This window comes from Microtus ochrogaster, chromosome 19, assembly GCF_000317375.1.
Source record: "Microtus ochrogaster isolate Prairie Vole_2 chromosome 19, MicOch1.0, whole genome shotgun sequence".
Lineage (NCBI taxonomy): Eukaryota > Metazoa > Chordata > Mammalia > Rodentia > Cricetidae > Microtus > Microtus ochrogaster.
In genome coordinates this window covers 41,435,633-41,455,819 of record NC_022021.1, presented here as the reverse complement: position 1 = coordinate 41,455,819, position 20,187 = coordinate 41,435,633, and the positions used below count along the sequence as shown (strand labels likewise).

Here is a 20,187-nt window from a genome sequence, read left to right as displayed (position 1 = left end):
AAAAAAGCAAAGTAAAATACAAATACACTCAGCTTTCCCCAGTTTGACTGTTTTCTTTACTCAGTTTTCATTTTTGCAGTAGCTGGTCCTTGCAAAAAAAAAAAAAAAAAAAAAAAGGCAAAGTAAGAGCAGAGTTCCAGAGATTGGCGAGACAGCTCAGCAGTTAAGAGCACGCGTTGCTCTTACAGAGGACCTGGGGCTGGGTTCCTGACAGGCACACCTGACAGCTCACAGCAGCCTATAGCTGCAGACACAGGGAAGCCAATGCCTTCTTACATCTGTAGGCACCTGCACACATGTGCTCCACATTGACTCATGCAGGTACAACACACACATACATGTTTTAAAAATTAACTTTTTTTTTTCAAAAATGTCGTTTAAGAGCAGAACAACCTTGGAGCGGAGATCAAAGAGGCACAGCCTGGAAGCCTAAGGACCTGGTGTTGTCACAACGAGCTGGGGATCTCAGCCGAGGCTGAACCACAAGACCCAGTCCACTTCCCAACAAGCTCTTTTTGTATTTACTTGACCGCGTGGAGGGCTAGGAATCAGTAGTCTCTGATTTTAATGTTGATAGCATGAGAGAAGGTTGTGAGACTAGAAAGACACACTTTGTCCACCAGGGGGCAGAGCAGGCCCAAGGAAACCACACAGATGCCTGGTCCAGTCACTTAGCTTTAAAATTCCACAATCTTTTTATTAGGACTAGGAGGAGGAGAAGGATCAGGGAACGGGGTAAAGGAGGAAGACAAGAAAAGTCCCTGCCTCTGCCTCCTGTGATTAACAGCACACGTAATAGGAATTTTCTGTTTGTTGCTCACTAAACAGCCTGTGGATAAAAACACCACCCACCTTCTTTTATCTCACCTGCAAGGTGACCACACCAATTTTCCCCTCAAACTGCTCTGGTCTAGCAAGGGCTTGATCAGTCATGTTCTTATCCTCCACCATCCCCCCAAAGAAACTAATCAAGCACTCATCAGTAGCAAGCATCTCCGCAAGTAACTGTGAAGCACAATTTGATACCGCGGTGCATTCTGCTTCCTGCTACTGTCGTAACAGCATTCTCAGAGGCTGAACTAATGGCTCCATATTCTCTCTTTAAACCTGCTAGAGTCGGGCATAGTGGTGTACACCTATAATCTCAGCACTTGGGAGGCAGGGGCAGGTGGGCCTCTGTGAGTATGAGGACAGCCTGTCTACATAATGAGTTCCAGGGCAGCCAGGGAGACATAGTGAAAGCCTGTCTTTAAAAAAAAAAAAAAAAAAAAAAAAAACTAAAAAAAAAATTCACAATCAAGATGCATATTCCTCCCCCTGCCCACTTCTCTTCCTTCCTTTACTTATTTCTTTGAGGTATTTGAGACTGAGTTTCTCTGGGTAACCCTAGCTGTTCTGGAACTCAGATTCTCCTGCCTCTGCTGCCCAAGTGCTAGGATTAAAGGTGTGCACCACCACCTCCCACCTAATAGCACAGTTCTACTCCCAGAACTCCCTAGATTAAGATTTGTGTGTCCGGAGTTCAAGGCCAGCTTGAGCAACAGCCGCAGACCCTAACTCACAGGGGTAAAAAAATGAGTCTTCCATGGTGCTTGAGTCACAAGTGACTTCATTAGGCACACTATACTTTTTTTTTTTTTTAAAAAAAAAGAACTATCTTTCTTCATTTTACGTACCAATCTTAGTTCCCACTCTCTTCCCTTCTCCCATTTCCTTCACCTACACCCCTCCGCCCATCCACTCCTCAGAGACGATAAGGCACATTGCTCTCGGGAAGGTCCAAGACCCTCCCTAATATACCTAGGTTGACCAAGGTGTCCATCCAAAAAGAATAGGTTTCAAAGAAGCCAGTACAGGCAGTAGGGATAAATCCTGGTGCCCCTGCCAGTGGTCCCGCAATCTGCCCCAGCCATACAACTGTCACCCACATTCAGAGGGCCTCGTTTGGACCTATGCTTGTTCCTTCCCTATCCAGCTGGAGTTGGTGAGCTCCTATTAGCCTTGGTAAACTGTTTCAGTAGATGTACCCACAACAGTTTTGACCCCTTTGCTAATATTCTCAGTCCTCCCACTCTTCAACTGGACTTTGGGAGCTCAGGCCAGAGGCAACTATTCTTTAACGCTACTGGGCTTTGCTTAACTTTGAATTTGCACGATCCCTGTTTGCATTGCCACATACAGTTCTGTCCAAGTTACTTCTCCAACGTTGCATGTTAGCCGTGCTACAGCGACAAAGGGCATAGAATCCTTCTCTCCATGTGCTTCGGGGGAGGGGGAACTAGCTCAGTCGTTCATACACATGCAATTTCCATTACTCAAAAAGCAGCAAAACTTTTAACAGGTATAATGGGCAGATTGTGCAGTATGAAAACTGTGTGGCATCTGCAATGGCCATTACAGAGTGCCCACATCAAAGCCTGCAAAAGCTTTCCATGCCTTCCAGCCTGGCACAGTGAACGATACACCATAAATCCTGTAAGAACGTGTTAGCCATTATTTAGCGGTATGAACACATCTCCAGTGTCTTCGGGCACTCTCCATCCCCTTGCCTGGGGTCTGTGGGAGGACTTCCACTGGTACCCCTCCCCTGACAGGAATAGTTCCTATGATCCGGGGAGAGGAAGGGCCCTAGTGCATGCTCTGCTTGGCCTCTGATCCATTCTTCACCATCTGGGACTTGGTCACCCGTGGGGATGAAGGCCACCCATTACCTAGCTGGGTCAGTGACCAGGTGGTCTGTCTGTGCGACAGTGGGCTACAGTTTTGGCAAGCTCGATTGGCTTGAAGTCTGAAAATGACATATGGCTCTCCATCTGTCTCCTGTGTCTTACTTTCACGGAACTGGAAATCCCGGGGGTTTCTATCTGTTGCCCTCCCCCAAACCCAACTGTCCTCTCCACTTCCTTTCCTCTTGAAATAATGTAACTGTTCTGTCTCAAGTTGGGGCTAGAACGCCATGTAAAACAGTCCTCGAAATCATTCACGACAGCAGTTCCGTGGACTGTCAGTCCTATGAATGGAGCCTGGAGGGGTGAATGAATGAGGTGCTTTCATACGCCATGGAAACCTCAGTGCGTTCATCACATCTGTGTTGGACTCCATCCAGGCCTTGCTTATCGCCCCTGGAACAGACTCCTGGTACAAACAGTAAGTTCCCATCGGATGCCACCGGGATGTATGCAGTGGGCCAATTTGTATTCCTTAACAATAACATTTAAGAAAATTATAAAAATGTATTCCAGTTCTTTTTTAAAATGTGGGTCTTAGTGGGAAAGGGTTTTATGGTGGGGGATCCTAGTACTTTATTTTCCCAATAACTAAGAGCTGGTGTGTTGGTTGAAACACATATGCAGTCTCAGCACTTCAGAGGATGAGGCAGAAGGATTGCTATGAGTTTGAGACCAGTGTGAGATACACAGTAAAACCCTGTCTCAAAGATAACCGAAGACATAAAATCATACAAACAAACATATAAACAAGCAAGACTTGGCTCGAACAGGCATTTCTTATCTAACACAAAATTACTTTAAATAAACATGTCCTTGTACCATTCTCTTAATACACGCACAGCAAGCTCTCTTTCTCCAGCTAATTCACAGGTAAACGTTAGGGCAGTGGTTCTCAACCTTCCTAATTCTGGGACCTTTAATATCGTTCTTCATGTTATGGTGACCCCACAACTGTAAAATTGTTTTTGCTTCTACTTCATGACCGCAATTTTGCTACTGTTATGAATCATAATGTAAATATCTGTGTTTTCTGATGGTCTTAGGTGACCCCTATGAAAAGGTCAGTCATTCCAAGAGGGGTCTAAACCCACAGGTTGAGAATCACTGGTTTGGGGGCATCCCATTATAAAAAAAATTCTTTTTTTTTTTTTTTTTGGTTTTTCAAGACAGGAAAATCGGGACATTTTATCTAGGGTGATTTCTATCACAGCAGAGAAAAAAGAAGTCTTGTTCAAACATTTGAGCATCATGACAAGCATTCTAAAACATGTAAAATATTTCAAATATGAAAGAGCCATCTATCTTTAAATAGACTGATCACGCTTCATCCACAAAATAGCTTGAAGAATAATTCAAGAAAATTGGAAGGAAGCAAAAGAAAACGGGAATGTATAAATGATGGAACAAATGAATGAATGGAGGGCCTGGGAGGGGCAAACCGCCAACCCACACAGTCCATCTGCAAGCTCCATGTGTTTTCTGAGCGCCCTCAGCAGGAGCCAGGTGTCTGCTGAGCTTTTATCCCGCCAGCGGCTGGCTTGCAGGTTCGTGCTGGGCTAGGGACAGTCGGCCTACCCCTTGCACCCCGCTGCTCCTGGCTCACCTGATGAGCACGCATTGGTTGTCATGGCGCTTCCACAAGCAGCGATAGCACTCATTGGCGATGGCGAAGATGTGCGGCGGGAGCTCGCCGAGATGGCACCTGCTGTACTGCTCCATGGTGGCGCGCTCGTACAGGCCGGCGATGGACTGATACGGGTTCACTGAGGCGATGATGGAGCCGATGTAGGTCTGCAAGCAGAGGGGAAGGACCGGGCAAGCGTTACCGGGGCAGTGAGCCAGGCTCGGAACTCGCACCTCGCTGGCTCTGCACTCTGCACAGGGACCTGAACGGACACAGCGAAACGATCGTCTCACAGGGCCTCAGCGCCCACTGTCCACACCGTCCCTACACCCTAATCTTGTCACTGCGCAGATGCACTGCGAGCAGGTTCAGTGCGGGCTTTCAGGGAATGGTTAACAGCAAATGCGGATGGCGATGAGCCCAGACCAAATCCCTGTTCCCAGGTGACCTCCCCGATCCCAATCCTTTCCTGGCACAAAGCCCAGTCAGTTCCGGTTCCCTTCCTCCACCAGTGGCTGTTATGAAACAGCAGGTGACAAAGGCAGAAAATAGAAAAAAAGGGCAGGTGGGTGGGTTGGGGAGAGGGGACGGTACTATTGATTGAGCAGTTTGGGTGCGAGGTAACTTGTAGAGGTCAAGTTATGGATGCACTGGGGACAGCACCGGAGACAGATGACTGTTGAAATAGTTAAAAAATCCTCCCAGTGGCAAATCCCATGCTAGGGTTCATCATTCATCAGTCACTTTCTTTTTTTTCCCCCCTGAGATGGAGTCTCCCTCTATGTAGTCCTGGCTGTCCTGAAGCTCAAAACTCACTCAGTAGACCAGGCTGGTCTGAACCCAAGAGATACACCTGTCAGCACGTGCCGCCACGCCCACTAAGGAGCCACAGGTTTTTAAGGGTGACAGACTGTTTGGGAAATGCAAATGCCGCCTAACTTGTCAGGAATGTCCGTGCCTGGAAGCATCACCTTCCTGGGCCAATCTGTGGGCAGAAATTACTCTCCCCCCCCCCCCAGAGCAGTTACAGCACAAGCTGCTTCCCACAGCTGAGGGCCCTGTGTTCCCTCCACAGGGGCCTCCACTCACTGGCCCTCCTGCATGGAGGATCCCGGGTTTTCCAGAGTCACACACAGAGAAAGAACTGGCATCCTGTGGACACCTCCTGCCTCCTAGGGAGCACACCTGCTGCGGCTTTACAGGGACCTGTGTGTCCTTCTCCATTTCCCATGTGTTGAAGCCCCGGCCCACAATGCCTAAAAATAGCATTGCACTTGGAGACCGGGCCTTTAAAGAGCGATTCATTTAAATTCAGCCCCTAGGGGTATCGGAATCCAATTCTGCCTGGTGTCTTCTTAAGAAATGGGCAGCTGGGCACATTCGGAGAATGCAGGGATGCATGCTTGGAAGCAGGCTGGTAGAAAAACCGCAGGAAGAATCAATCGTATCTGCTACCCTGGTCTCTGAGACCGTGGAGTATGCGTTGTGGGGTTTTCTCATGGCAATCCAGGCAACCTAATGCTAGAACCTTCTGTGACCAAATTCACTACAGTACAGCAATCACGGGGCAGGAAGGAAGAGAAGGTAGAAAGTCCAAGCATTCTGAGAACGTCTGCGCCTCGTTATAATAATTTGTAGTGATTTTTACATTCATGGCAACTGCCAAGAACGCCAGGCACCATCATGTATGTTCAGTGCAACTTTTCCAATGGAAAAACGTTTAGATTGGGAAAATAATCTGAACCAAAAAGAGATTAAAAACATGAATGGCATTGCCATGGTAACTGTGCTCTTAAGTTTACAACGAAAAAGGCTGGAAAGCAGACAGTCGAATATGTGCCCATCCATGTTGACAGCAGCGCTACTAATACAACCGAAGGGTGTGAAACCCTAATGCCACCTGAAAATCAACAAGGGAGAAGGCCATGGCACAGCCACGCAACAAATAAATAATCTCTAGGTACCCATATATGCTGTATCAGCGTAGAGGATTTGAAAGCATTGCCAGCTGAGAAACACCAGACACTTTCAGAATAGGCAAAGACAGAAACAGGACGGAAACAGGAAGACAGGGGTTGAAAGGCATCGTGGTGGCAGAACTCCCTGTGTGTGGCAGTGTAATCAGCACCAGGTTCCGTCTGGGGTGACAAAGATATTTGGGGACTAGATTAAAGTGTGCGCTGGTCAACATCACGGATGCACTAGATCTCACTGGTTCGCAGACTTCCCGTGACAAGCTTGATGTTGAATAAAGTTCACCTCAGACAAATTAAAGTTATTTTGTAGGGAAATGAGCAGGTCTGTGTGATGGGCTGCTTTAGGCTTTCCGCTCTTTGCTCTTTGTTTTTGTTTTCTTTCTTACAAATGCCCGGCCTTAGCTTGGCTTTTTCCTAGCCAGCTTTTCTTATCTCAAATGACCCCATCTATCTTTTGCCTCTGGGCCTTTTCCTTTTCTCACTTTTGTATATCTTACTTTCACTACTTCTTTAGTGTGTCTGGCTGGTGTCTACCTGGCTTCTTGCCCCAGGTGTGTCCCTCATTCTTTCCTCCTTTTCTCTCATTCCTTCTGTTCTTAGCCCAGATTTCTCCTCCGATTTACACTCCGTCTGCCAGCCCCACCTATTCTTCCTCCTGCCTCGCTATTGGCCATTCAGCTCTTTGTTAGACCAATCAGGTGTTTTAGATACGCAAAGACTCCCAGCTTCACAGAGTTAAACAAATGCAACCTAAAAGAATGCAACTTATCTTTGCAGCATTAAACAAATATTCCACAGAATAAACAACTGTAACACACCTTAAAATAAGATTCCACAACATCTTTGGAAACAGGAATCCCCTGAAAGTCCACTTTTCTTTATCACACCTCTGTAGGGAAAATTTAGCCAGAAAGACAAACAGAAGCCACTCCTCCCATTGTGGAAGGAGAAGGGCTTCTCAGGTCACAGACATTCTGGTCCCTTCTCTCTTGTTAGCTCTCTATGTGGGGATACTTGAGGCTCTGAGGTGCTTGGTCCTTATCTCCATTTTGTCAGTCTGTCCTGTTTCTACCCTGTCAGTGTTATATTTAATTGTTAACTATCAACCAAAGGCATTCATGTTTCCATTGTGAGATACTTCTCCGCTCACCTCAACAGAGGTCAACAGTAAATGTCATCACTCTTAGAAAGCGAAATATGGCCGGGCGATGGTGGTGCACACCTTTAATCTCAGCACTAGGGAGGCAGAGGCAGGCGGATCTCTGTGAGTTCGAGACCAGCCTGGTCTACAGAGCTAGTTCCAGGACAGGCTCCAAAGCCACAGAGAAACCCTGTCTCGAAAAACCAAAAAAAAAAAAAAAAAGAAAGAAAGCGAAATACGTCAACAGCGCAGCAACTACATTCCATCAACATAGCGGCTTCGATGGACACACGAGCTGGCCTGGGACAGGTAGAATACGATAGCAATTGGCACGGTATTAAGCAGATCACCACATCTGATTCATTTAATGTGGTGCAAGGTTGTAGACCTGTCATTAAAGAAACTGTTTTTTTTAAATGCTATATCATGTCTTAATTGTTTTGTATGTCTATTCCTAACATTTGTATGATATTGCAAAATTCTGAGCTGTCTACTCTCCCTCCATCCTTCCCCTTTTCTCTCCCTTCACATATACCTATGAAGGTCAGAGAGAGGGTGATGCCAGGAATCTTCCTCAATTGCTCCCTACCTTACATTTCTTTTACTTTAAAAAAAAAATGTGTCTGTATTCCCCTAGAAGTGTAACAAGTGCTCTTAACCACTGCACCATTCTCCAACCCCATCTTAGTTTTGACACCAGGTCTGTTAGTGAACCTTGAGCTCATTGATTCAGCTAGGCTGGCCAGCAGTGAGCTCCAGGAATCCGCCTTCCTTTGCCCCAGGAGTAGGGTTAAAGTAAAGGCTACTGCACCCAGTCTTTTATGTTGGTGCTGGGGATCTGAACCTGAGACCTCTTCCTTGCATGGCAGGCACCTCCCTCTTCCCATCCCCACCTGTATTTATAAAACTCCAGAACTACCAGCAATTCTAGGTCCTCTTTTCTGCAAGCTTGCTTAAAAACAAAGAACTTATTTCTGCTACGGTCTCAAAGCCATGCTCTCCTCTAAATCACACAGCATCCTTCGGGATGCGGCTCATTCTGGCAGCATGGATGACATGGTTGCTATGCAGGAGACACAATGGCCTTCCTTAGCAACGGTAAAGACAGCAGCCACGGTCTTGCCACTCATTTCTTTTGTTGCAGTAAATCAGACTGGACTTGACCAATGAAATAGCTTTCTGTGATCAGTCTGGCAACTGTGCTGGCTCTGGCTATCTGCAGCCCAGAAGTCCAGGTCTACATGCTGTCCCCATCCAATGACAGTGCTTCCTGGGGTAGAGGAAGCGAGGTACTTCTGGCAACAGCTGTTCTAGTCAAAAGCAGTCTGCAGAGATCAAAAATTTGTGGTGTATCTCAGTGGCCACCCTTGCCAAACTACACGAAAAGCACTATGATTGCTTTCCCCAGTGACATGGCCACTACCACCCAGGGCCAGCATTTACAGCTAGCCCACGACCTGAAGGTCACTAACACCATTCTAGAAACATCTAAGATTCCTTCATGATGGCACCACCTTTCAGGAGGGAGGAAGCCATGGATGCCAATAATCACCTTAATCAAGGTTCTCCAGAGCCCGTGATGCAGGCAGAAGACAAAGCCGTTGGAGCTGCTGTGGTTTTAAGGGAAAGACTAACTGGCTAATGGCCAGCTCTAGTGACCATACACATTTCCTAAAAGCATCCTGACAGGGAGGGTGCTCTGCTCAGTTCCCACCTGCTTAGTGAGCTGGCAGGAAGAAACAAGGTTTCTTATTCTTACAGACTACTAAGAATTTCCAATTTATATAAACATGGCTGAGAGGTATAATTCTTGCCCCAGAGTCCTGGTTTTCCACAATCTGGAAGAAAACTTCTGAAGCCTACAGCATGTGCTCTTGTGTCCTCAAACATGGGTTCGTAGCTGATTTAGCATAGTCCTCAGGAGTTTTATTTTCACTCAAGATCTGAGTCCACAAATACGATGTCCCCAGTGGACAAAAGAGATGGTACCTGCCAATCTGTGCTGAAATCATCCCAGGCCTGGCCCCATGGCTACACTGGAGAATGGTGCCATAGGTGGTGGCCTGTGGAATGAAAGGCTACATCAGAGGAATGGCTGTGGGAGCCGTAAGTGGTCTGCCAACAAAGAGTTTTAGCACAGAGTCCAGATAATGGAGGATACCACACTAAGTTCTTCTCTTACTTGCCATTTTAGATATAAGACAACGTAACAACTGAATACAGGTTTTCAAAATGATTTACATTTTAGTATGTTTAAAATATCTTGCTTCTAGTGGCTGGGGTCGTAACTCAGAGACAGACCCTTGCTTAGCAGTATGAAGTCCTGAGTTTGATCTACAGTGCCACAAAAAACAACCACCTTTGTCCCTTTTAAGGTCAATTACGAGTAAATCTGCATGAGCCGTAGAGGCTGCCTACTCTAAGGTATGTGTCGGCCTTCAACTCCAGGCTCTTACATTTTACAGCTTTCACCCAGCCCAGCAGTTGCATTTTCCTGCCCTAATAAGGCTTGGGACACATCTCCCTGTTGGGGAAATGACATCAGGTGGAGCTGTACCCGATTGCTAAAAACCAAGCAGTTGGAGCTGGGGGATCTAGTTCAGTGGTAGAGCACTTGCTTGACAGGTTAGAGGGTTGGGGTTGGTCCCCAGTATGGACAAAACAAATGTCTCGTACCCCTTTCAGCCAGCAGGGTGGATACAGCTCTTCCAACAGGAGTAGGAGAGTTTGACTGTCTTCACTTATCATTATCAATACTGTACCTCGACTTCAAAAGATTCCGAGCACACAAAAACTTTACCCTTGCCACAGGAACTGTTGTTCTTTCTCTTTTAAGATACAAGTTCTCCTGTAGCTCAGGCTGGCCTCATTCTCCCACCTCAGCTTCCCATGTGCTAGCATGATAGATGCGTGGCACTATGCCAACCTTCTTTGTCACAGCATTTTAGATGACAAGTAAGCCTACACTTTTCCAAAATAACTTCAGCTGACATTTCATGATCCTAGGTGTGGTGGTTTGAAAAAGAAGGCACCCCCCCCCCCATAAGCTGATGTATTTGTATGATTAGTCCCTAGTTGTTGAACTGTTTAGTAGGGGTAGGAGGTGTGGCCCTGTTGGAGTGGGTGTGTCTTTACTGGAGGAGGTGTGTTATTAGGGGTAGGCTTTGAGGTTTCAAAAGCCCACTGATGTGGGATTCCCCTCTGTATGCTGTGAATACCATTGGTTAATAAAGAAGCAGCTTTGGGTCTATTGCAGCACAGAATAGGGCAAGGCGGGGATTCCAGGCAGTTAGAGGAGGAGAGAGTAGGCAGAGTCAGGGAGATGCCATGTAGTTGCAGGAGAAAGATGTGAGCTGCCAGCCAAATCCTTGCTGTTAAACCATGAGCCTTGTGGTAAAATATAAAATAATAGAAACAGGTTAATTGAAGATATAAGAGCTAGCTAGCAATATGCTTAAGCTACTGGACAAACAGTATTGTAATTAATACAGTTTCTGTGTAATTATTTCGGATCAGGGCAGCTGGAAATAAACCAGCAGCCTCTGTTAACAGCCCACAACAGTCCCAGTCTCTGTCTGTCTTAAGATCTCTTTCCTAACTCCCTCCTCCTCCGCACCTCTGTGCTGTTGCCTGCAGATTAGGATGGAAAGCTCTCGGGTACTTCTCCAGCAGCATGACCACCTACCTACACCGCACCCCTGCATGATGACAATGGACTAATCCTGCAAAGTGTAAGCAAGTCCCATTTAAATGCTTTCTTTTTTAAAAAATATTTATTTATTATGCACACAATATTCTGTTTGTGTGTATGCCTGCAGGCCAGAAGAGGGCACCAGACCTCATTACAGAAGGTTGTGAGCCACCATGTGGTTGCCGGGAATTGAACTCAGGACCTTTGGAAGAGCAGGCAATGCTCTTAACCACTGAGCCATCTCTCCAGCCCCTTAAATGCTTTCTAGGGGTTGCCTTGGTCATGATGTCTCTTCACAGCAATAGACCAGTAACTAAGACATCAGGCAAAGAGGGCTATATGCCTATCACCAGGCTTGTTGCTAAACAAGACCCTTCCATGTATGCAGGCAGAGGCTACCACTTTGACATCTGTTGGCTGACACTGGACAGAACAGACAGGAAGATGATGCTACTACAGTTCCTTGGTGGGTGAGTAGGGGTAAGGATGGCAATCAGGTTTTGACAGATGCCATGCTGTGGATTAACAGCTATGGTCTCTCCCACCAACATGCAGAGCTTATCTCAGTTCTGTCCTGTCCTATATACTCTGCTGACTTACATCTAGAATCCATCCAAGAGACTGCCTCACTCGGGGCCTCACCATACTTCAATTCGATTTCCACAAGCCCTTCCTCCACAATCCAGTTTCCCCCTCTCCATCCCACCCCTGAAAAGGCCATATAACAATCCAAGTCCTACCCCGCTACATAATACTTGGGCCAAGGAATGGGCTGTTATACAAGAGGGGCTTCACAGTGCTCTCCCTCTGTGTTAGCGTACCCGCTGATGTCCATGTAATGACCAAACTGCCTGGATCATTTCTCAGGCATCATCCCCATCATTCAGTGATATGTGACCGCAATCTCAGAACAACGGCTTCAGCCCACAGAAGCATCCCTACTAGTAAACTTTAAGGGCCTGTGCCAATGAAGGTGCCAAAGCACACTTTTGACCTCACCATGGAAGGATATTCTGGAATGGCCACCATAGTAACGGTTTACAATAGTCTACCCAAATAACAAATTATAGTGTTTGAAACCTAGCCAAAATAATTAGGGTCAAAGACAGCCCCCCACTTAAGGATACCACCCTTGGCAAAAGTGATTTTTGTCTCTAAAACAGGCTGTGCCTTTAGAGGGGTCAGGAAATAACAAGAGAAATGCGACAAGCAGCTCAGGGAAATGGCAGGTGGAGGGAGAAGAGGCCGGGCTGGCAGGTGGCACCAAGTGGGGCGGAAGGCACAGCCCTGGAAGAGCCCCTAGCAGCTGGGAAGCAGCACTGGTTGCAAGCTTTGATCATTCTGCACACTATAAAAAGGTATTATCGCTGCTCCCAAAACAGCCACGATGACTCTGCAGCTTAAGGCTGGACACACGCAGGTGCCAGCTTCTGCAAGTTGGATTCCAAATTCCACAACACCAAACAACACAGTCATTTTTATGGCTGTTCGGAAATAGAAAACACATCCTATTTTGAAGCATGTAAACTTTCTCGCCAGAAAGGTTCCACATAACTCACATTGAAAAACATGCTTCCTGCCCACTCTAATAATTCGGAACAGCCACTGCACGTGTTACCCAAAATGCTAAGAGAAACCCAATGGTGTTTCTTCAACACCAAATCCATCCATTCAGGGCTGGAAAAAGCAGAATGTACCTATATCTAGCCCATCAAAATTTTAATTTGATTCCACAGTACATGTGTATATGAAAACGCCAGGCATGCGGTGTATCTTCATAAAGTGTTTGTTTTTATCTTTCAGCCATGCATCTCACTTCTCAGCCTTTGACTGAGATCAAGTGGAGTCACCGTTCTTGTGGTTTAGACGCACCCTGTATCTAGGAATGATATAGGGAGTGTATTTTCAGAGGCGGGAAATCGAGTAGCTTGTTATGTTCACTCCACACACTGGCTTGGTTTTTTAGTACCTGTAGGGACAATATACCCCATCTTACAGGAAAATCAAGTATAATTAAAAATCTTATATGACCCACAGGCTTTAGCTGCGCTGAGCTATAGACGTGACAGTAGCCACACTATCAGTGGGACAGCAGAGTTCCCTCAATGGAACAACTCGTCGGGACAGCATGGTCTGGAGACGTCCAAATACCTGCTCCTCGGCCCTAGTGCTGCATTCCCTGATACATGGCTTAACATCTCTGGACCAAGATTCTTCTCAGCTAGAGCTGGTCCCCTTCAATACCTTACATGATTACTGTGTGGAAATGCTCCATGAGTCAGAGGGGCTATTATTGTCATTGCTAACAACCCTATTCCCCACGGTTCTGCAAGGCTGCACAGAGATCAAGTAGGCAGTAATGTACCAGGGGAACTGGTTACCTACAGTTTGTGCTGGGGGGGTATTTTCCTGAAGGGAGATGCTGTGAAGAAATAGAAATCGCTTAATTTCGATTTATTTCCCACCCTCACTGCTCCATCTCCTCTTGCAGTCACCCTAGTTGAATACGGCAGTTGTTTTTTTTTTTTCTTTTTTATGTTTACAGTGTTCTGCCTGCACAAATGCTTGCAGGCCAGAAGAGGGCACCAGATCTCATGACAGATGGTTGTGAGCCACCACGTGGTTGCTGGGAATTGAGCTCAGTTAGTGCTCCTCCTAACTGCTGAGCCATCTCTCCAGCCCCAGTGGGTCACTTTCTAAATCTTTAGCAGGCGTTAACTTCAGCTTGAGATCCATTACTCAATGGACCATTGCATCTCTTCCCGTGGGTGCCCAACAGATGGCTCAAATCCAACATGGACAAGGCTATGCTCTTCTGAGCACCTGTCTCCTCCCACAGAACCACACCTTGACAATGTCACCACACCTAGCCAGACCGCAACTCAACGATCTTATAGAAAGTCAGACTTTTAGAGCCAACCAGTTGGCTCAGGAAAAAAGGCTCTTGCCAGCAAACCTAATGGCCTGTGTTCAATCTCCATCCACCACAGTCCCACAAGCTTCCTCTGCCTTCCATGTGTGCACCATGGCATGATGGCCTGTACACACATGAACACAAACACACACATACAGAAAGAGAGAAACTCATGATAAATAAATAAAATATATAATGTTTTAAAAGTGAATTCAACTTTCTTCCCAGCTAACGTGACTAAGGAACTGGATTCTGCTTCTCTGACTCTGTGACTAAGACATCAACCCTCCTACCAGATCTGGTGCCTTCTACTGTTAGCCAAATTTTTGTTGCCAGAGTTTCCCCAGAACTCATGTCTATTTTCTGTCACCATTTTTATGAGTTGAATGAAGTCCATTAACTCACACACCCGCTCGCAGGCACCTTGCTGACCAGCAATGTGCAGCCTTTGCTCCAGTGTTTTGAATGGCCTGTACTGGGTACATGCATTGAGCTATCTTACTCTTTGTCTACACCCAAATGCTGCCACGACAGCCACTTTCCTCCTTAGCCAAATGTCCTCAGACACTCCAAACTCATGCAGCTAACACCTCGGCTGAGGGACACCCTGCCACTTCCTCATCCTGATGCTTCTCCACCAGACTCCGCGTTTTCCGCACGCCCACTGCCGCCCTGAGCCACAGGCATGGCTTGCTAATGTCTGTCCTCACCAATCAATTAAGTGACTTGCACTTACGCAATCTTTCAACAGACAGTTACTGTGAACAAGAGGAATTCTGCAACCTTGGAGCCCGGCACAGAGTCTGATACTCGGGCAGGGCTAAATGGATGTGGGCATACTGGGGACATACATTGCAAAGAGCCCCTCTCCCTGCGCTGCCTCAACATACCCATTCTGTTTCATTCTGTTCAAGGGTGCTCTTTGCTCGGTCCTACATAAGAAAACCACTTGCCATGGTATAATTATACAAAATGAAAACATTTTTAAACAACAACAAAAAGTTAAATGTTAAAAATGCTTTATAAAAGATGCCTGCATAACAAGGGCTGAAGCTCAGTAACCGGGTTTAGAGTTTTCAGTGTCTCCATTTCCTATGCATGAACTTATGTTTCAAGTTCTTGTCATGTTGAAAGGAATCCGAACCAAAGGCGAATTAGGGTATGTGGGGAACCTCGCAAAAACACAGGTCCTGATTGTGACCATAGGTGCAGCCACTGTGTGCAGGCGTGAAGGGTGGCGACTCGTGGGCCTGGTGGGGTAAACGCTGGGAACACTCAGAACCAGCCAGATGGTTACAATTACATCTTGGTAACACAAACCTTGACTTCAAGTGAGGGGTATAAAAAAGTCAGGAAACAAGAGCCTCCTCACAAGCCACAGCACACGGGTGTTCCTGGTGTGTGCACAAGCCACACTGGACAATTGGTCCAAGCTCTAGGTCCTCCTGAAACTTGTGACTCATAGCGATTGTTGGTTCTGGCTTTGCTAATAGACAGAAGCAAATGAAAAGGACTGCTTTGGGAAGACTCAGCTTGTGGAAATGAAACACAAATTTTGATGATGGTGTGTCCAAACAGAAACCTCCATGCCACGCCACTCACTGTCTGCGAAAGCAAACAGGTAACTAACTAACTGGCCAGAACCTCTCGGCTTGTGCATTTCTCTTCCTAGAAGTGAGCTTCAAAAGTAACTCAGGAACAGCACACATTTTTACATACTGGGGCTAAAGGGCTATTTTTGAAAGAACTACAGCTAAGTGAGCTGTATGCAGAACATCTCTCCTGCTCACACAGCCGTGTCTGTAGACACAGTCTAACTCCCCAACCGGCACCTTTGATTCTGATCTCTGCGGCTGTTTATTCTGCAAGAGCAACAAACTAAGAGAAGAGCTGGGCGGAACACAAAACAACCTCCTCTGGGCCCTCCTCAACACCATAAATGCAGGTTCCCTGGGGCTCTAGTGATGTGGTCTGGAGCCACTCCTTAGTTGCTGGGAGGGGAGTCTCCTCCACAGAGCTAACTCAGAACTGACAGCCACTGCTGTCAGGGGATGAGCGTCTCCTCCATCTGGCAGAAAGCAGAGCTGCTGGACCAGCAAGCCTGGCAGTTCCCACCCACACTCGGACACAGCGCTTCCTGCCAGAATCATGGGAACCTCTCCTGCTCCAGTCAACACTGTTCAGACACTAGACAATCTGAGATGATCCAGGCTCCAGGGATGACGAGGACAGGCCTCCAAAACCCACAAATCCTTTCTAGCCCTTGAGGAGCTACCAAGACTGTTGGTGTCGTGCTGTCCCGCCACAGGGCTTCACAAGCTGGGAATCCTTCCTTCGCTCTCTCTCCTGCTTCTTACCTAAGGCCTTACCTCCATCTCAATGCTGGTCTAAAATCTCCATCTCAACACTCTTGGCTGGAAGATCAGATCCTTACCAACTGTCCAGCGAAGTCACTTTCTATAAACTTTTAACAGAGGTAACATGGACTCTATACTGTCAACTGCACACTTTTCAGATCAGCATGATGGCGGGTGGGGGTTCCCAATCTTGTCACTTGTGACAAGTGGGGCCAGTTAATCCCCTGTGGTAGAGGCTGTCCTACAGGTTGGCAGGAACCATCCAAGGGCCTTTAGCAGCTAGAAATCTTTAGCATTTCTCAAATTACCTATAATATTTAAAAATGTCTTCAGATACCACCAAATATCCCAGAGAGGCAGTTATTCATCTGAAAACAAATGCTTTAGGGTTTTCTAACCTTGGATGCCTATCCCAGCTAATTTTCCAATATTTCCCAGCAAACACCGGGTTCTATAGCCACAGTCTACTTTCTCCCAATTTAGTGAAGCCCTCACATAAAACTTTCATCTTTGTGTGATGTTTACCAGTTTTCATCAGGAGGTGGGAAGGGATGAGACCAAGGAGGGGAGGCCCTCCTCAGACCCACACCCGCACTCCCACCAATGGACTTGAAGGCATATGTCAAGGAGGCCCAGAGTGGAACCCAGGGCCACAGTGAGGCGGGCAGTGAAGAGCAGGCGAGGATGGCAAGGCAGATGAGGTGAAGCCCCCAACACAGACGAGTCTGGAGTTCCTGCAAAGGAACCCAGTGTTAGGGTCCAAAGCAGGGCTCTGACATGGGCGGTGTCATGAAGAATAGAGCTGCTGTGGGAGGGTCATGGAGCCAAATATGTTAGAGGCAGGACAGAGCCCCGGGGTCTACAGATGTGACGAGAGGAGATTGCTCACCTTCTCCCCACCTAGGGCAAGTACTGGGCAGAGCTACACCCTCCCACAGAAGGAGTTAAGGGACATAGGTCACGAGAAGATTGTATCACTCTCGTATCTGCTGTCCCTCCGTGAGATTGGATCTTCAGTTGCTCAGTGTGTAGGCTGTCAGTTAGTTTTGGGTTTTCCTTTCTGCTAAACTGCAGGCTAAGGTCAGGGACATGCTCTAGACACCTTCCAAATGCTCCTGAATGCGGTGCCAAGTTCCAGGCTGGGGTTTTCTAAATAAAAACTCATTGGTATGAGATGAATAAGCTGGATAAGAAAAGACAACAGCTAAAGTGTCTGAAGCTTTCTATTGTTCTATTTCAGAGCAATGGCGGAAAGAGGGCTATGATATCTGACCTTCCCAAAAACAAATTTTAAGAAAGGGCAATTCTGAAAGATTAAATCAGCCATGTGGGCCTGAAGGGGGCATTGAAGAAGAGTGGGGCTCCGTTCTCACTTGCCTAGTCCCAAACCTTCTCTTCTTTTCATTAGATATTCTCTACCTCTTTCCATAGTGAATGGCAAATGCTAGGAAAAAGAAGTTTTCTTTGGATCAAGTCCTCGTGAACAGAGAGCAGCAGATGTCTTTGCTGGAAGTGGTCCTTACTGCCACCAACTTGTCACCTCAGAGCAGAAAGCCATGGCTGTTGACAGAGGTTTCTGTCCTGCCTGATCCGGTACACGTTCGTCCCAAGGAAATACACAGAGGTCTACATTAATTATAAACTGGTTGACCTATTAGCTCAGGATTCCTATTAACTAATTCTTACATTAACTCATTATTCTTGTCTGTGTTAGCCATGTGGCTTTGTACCTTTATCAGCGAGGGATTCTCATCTTGCTTCCTCTGCAGCTGGGTGATGACTGCAGACTGCATCTTTCCTCTTCCCAGAATTCTGCTGTTCTTGTTGCCTCACCTCTACTTCCTGCCTGGTTGCCCCACCTATACGTCCTGCCTGACTACTGGCCAATCAGCATTTTATTAAAATACAAATGACAGAGTACAGACCATTGTCCCACAGCACATGGCAGGACATTCACCTGAGTGGGGCCCAGCAGGAAGAGTCCTTTTTTATTAGTGGAAGGCAGAACACCAGCTCCTCCCCAAAGAAACAGAGTCGCTCACCCCCAGAAACTGATTATAAATGTCCACAGTGACAGAACTCCATAGGTACGAACAACTGTGAATGCAGCTAGGACATTACCAGGGGTTTCTGCCGGTTTGATTTGTTTTAATCTTATAAAAGAAATTGTGTGGTGTGTATTTATGTGTGAGTCATGTGTGTATGTACAGGGGAGGCCAGAGGTTGATGTCAGCTGCCTTCCTAAAGCACTTTTCACTCTGTCTTTGGGAACCCAGAGATCACGGATTCAGTCGGGCTGGCTGTGGGTCACTCCTCAGGGACCCCTCTGTCTGCTCTCCTACCCAGCACTGCTGTTTACATTCACACACTGACTCAGGTCCTTGTGTTGACGCGGTAGGTACTTCACTGACTGAGCTGTCTCTGACTCCCTGGTTCTGAGACTTAAAAACTGTCACTTTCCTCATGAGAGACAGAGATAGACAGACAGATGGGAGAGGGAGATGAACAGTGGGGGGGGGGGTGAGAGTATAACCGTGTGCCCAGAGGAAAGGGAAACAGAACATGAATGGCTCTAGAAGCTGGGGATTCCCTTCAGATGCCAGTCAGGAGTAAAGAACAGACTCCATCTACAACAGCACGTGGGCACCCCTAGGGCCCCCAGAAAGCAGAGTAGCCCCTCAGGCACCTTTCTTCCAGCTTGTGAGACGGCTTTTATCCATCACGCCTACCCACTGTTACCAGATAAATTAGCTGTCTGGATTGAGCACAGGTATGGCATTGTGTTCATTCAGAAAGAGAACATTAAAACAACACCCTGAGCAAAATTCAAAGAATCCCCCTAAATGTGTTAAGGTATAAACAGGCATTGTGCAGAGCTGGGACTCAGGGGAAGTGGTGGCTCTTCTGACAGTGAGCAGTTTGATTCCATTGGACCACTTCAGAGGGACTGTATCTCCCGCAAACAGTACAGCAATGACCGAGTCATGCTGTGCCCGCTATAGGCAATAATACAGCCGAGCACATCTCAAAAAAAAGCACACTGGGGCATAATTGGCTCATTTTAGCTGCAAGTTCGGGGCACAAAAATCATGTACTTTTCCCTCAAAAGAGATGGAGAACTTCATGTCAGAAAAGAGGACCAAGATCTTATTCAAAGAGTTATTGGGCAATTTAGCTATCAGTTTAACATTATTATAATGAACAGAGAAAAGAGGGTAAAAAAGGCCCTGGGATAGCTTTGCTTCTCCTAGCTGACCTATTTTCTTATCTATTGAAAACGTGCAATAAGAATATCCATCTATTTTCTTACGACGGAAGAGTATGAGTTCAGAAATAACTGAAGAGGCATACCACAATAAAAAAGTTGGCAAAAATCAAGCTTTATGTTCTAGCATCAGCTAGAACAGGCTATTTTTTAATGTGCATGGCATTTACCTTTTAAATGTTTAATATACACTTACTAGGCGACGGGCCCGTCTTCTTTGACCCAAGACAACCTAAGTCATCAGAAAACCTAGGCTGTGAATTCGCTGCTGACAGCCAAAGAGTGGACGCACACACTGCATGTGCAAAACGGAAATGGCATGGCCACGTTTACACAAACTTGCATACATGCCACCTTTTCAAAGGGGCATGTGGAACACACTGCAATCTGAAGACTTGGGGTCAGCAAGAGCCACAGTCAGGGGACTGAGATGCAGCTGGGTTCCTCTATGCAGGGCTGTCTGAGAGTGTGTATCAAACAGCAGGCCAGG

General features: G+C 46.7%; 1 protein-coding gene and 1 pseudogene across 1 annotated transcript in view; one reads left to right on the top strand and one right to left on the bottom strand.

Moving 5' to 3' along the window:
- LOC113457158 (unconventional myosin-X-like) overlaps positions 1 to 20,187 on the bottom strand; it is a 136,687-nt gene that overhangs the window by 23,612 nt on the left and 92,888 nt on the right. Inside the window, exon 4 of the mRNA XM_026783711.1 lies at positions 4,333 to 4,520. Coding sequence (XP_026639512.1) covers positions 4,333 to 4,520 — 188 coding nt within the window. The remainder of the gene's footprint in view (positions 1 to 4,332; positions 4,521 to 20,187) is intronic.
- Positions 12,973 to 13,152, top strand: LOC113457178 (annotated as a pseudogene).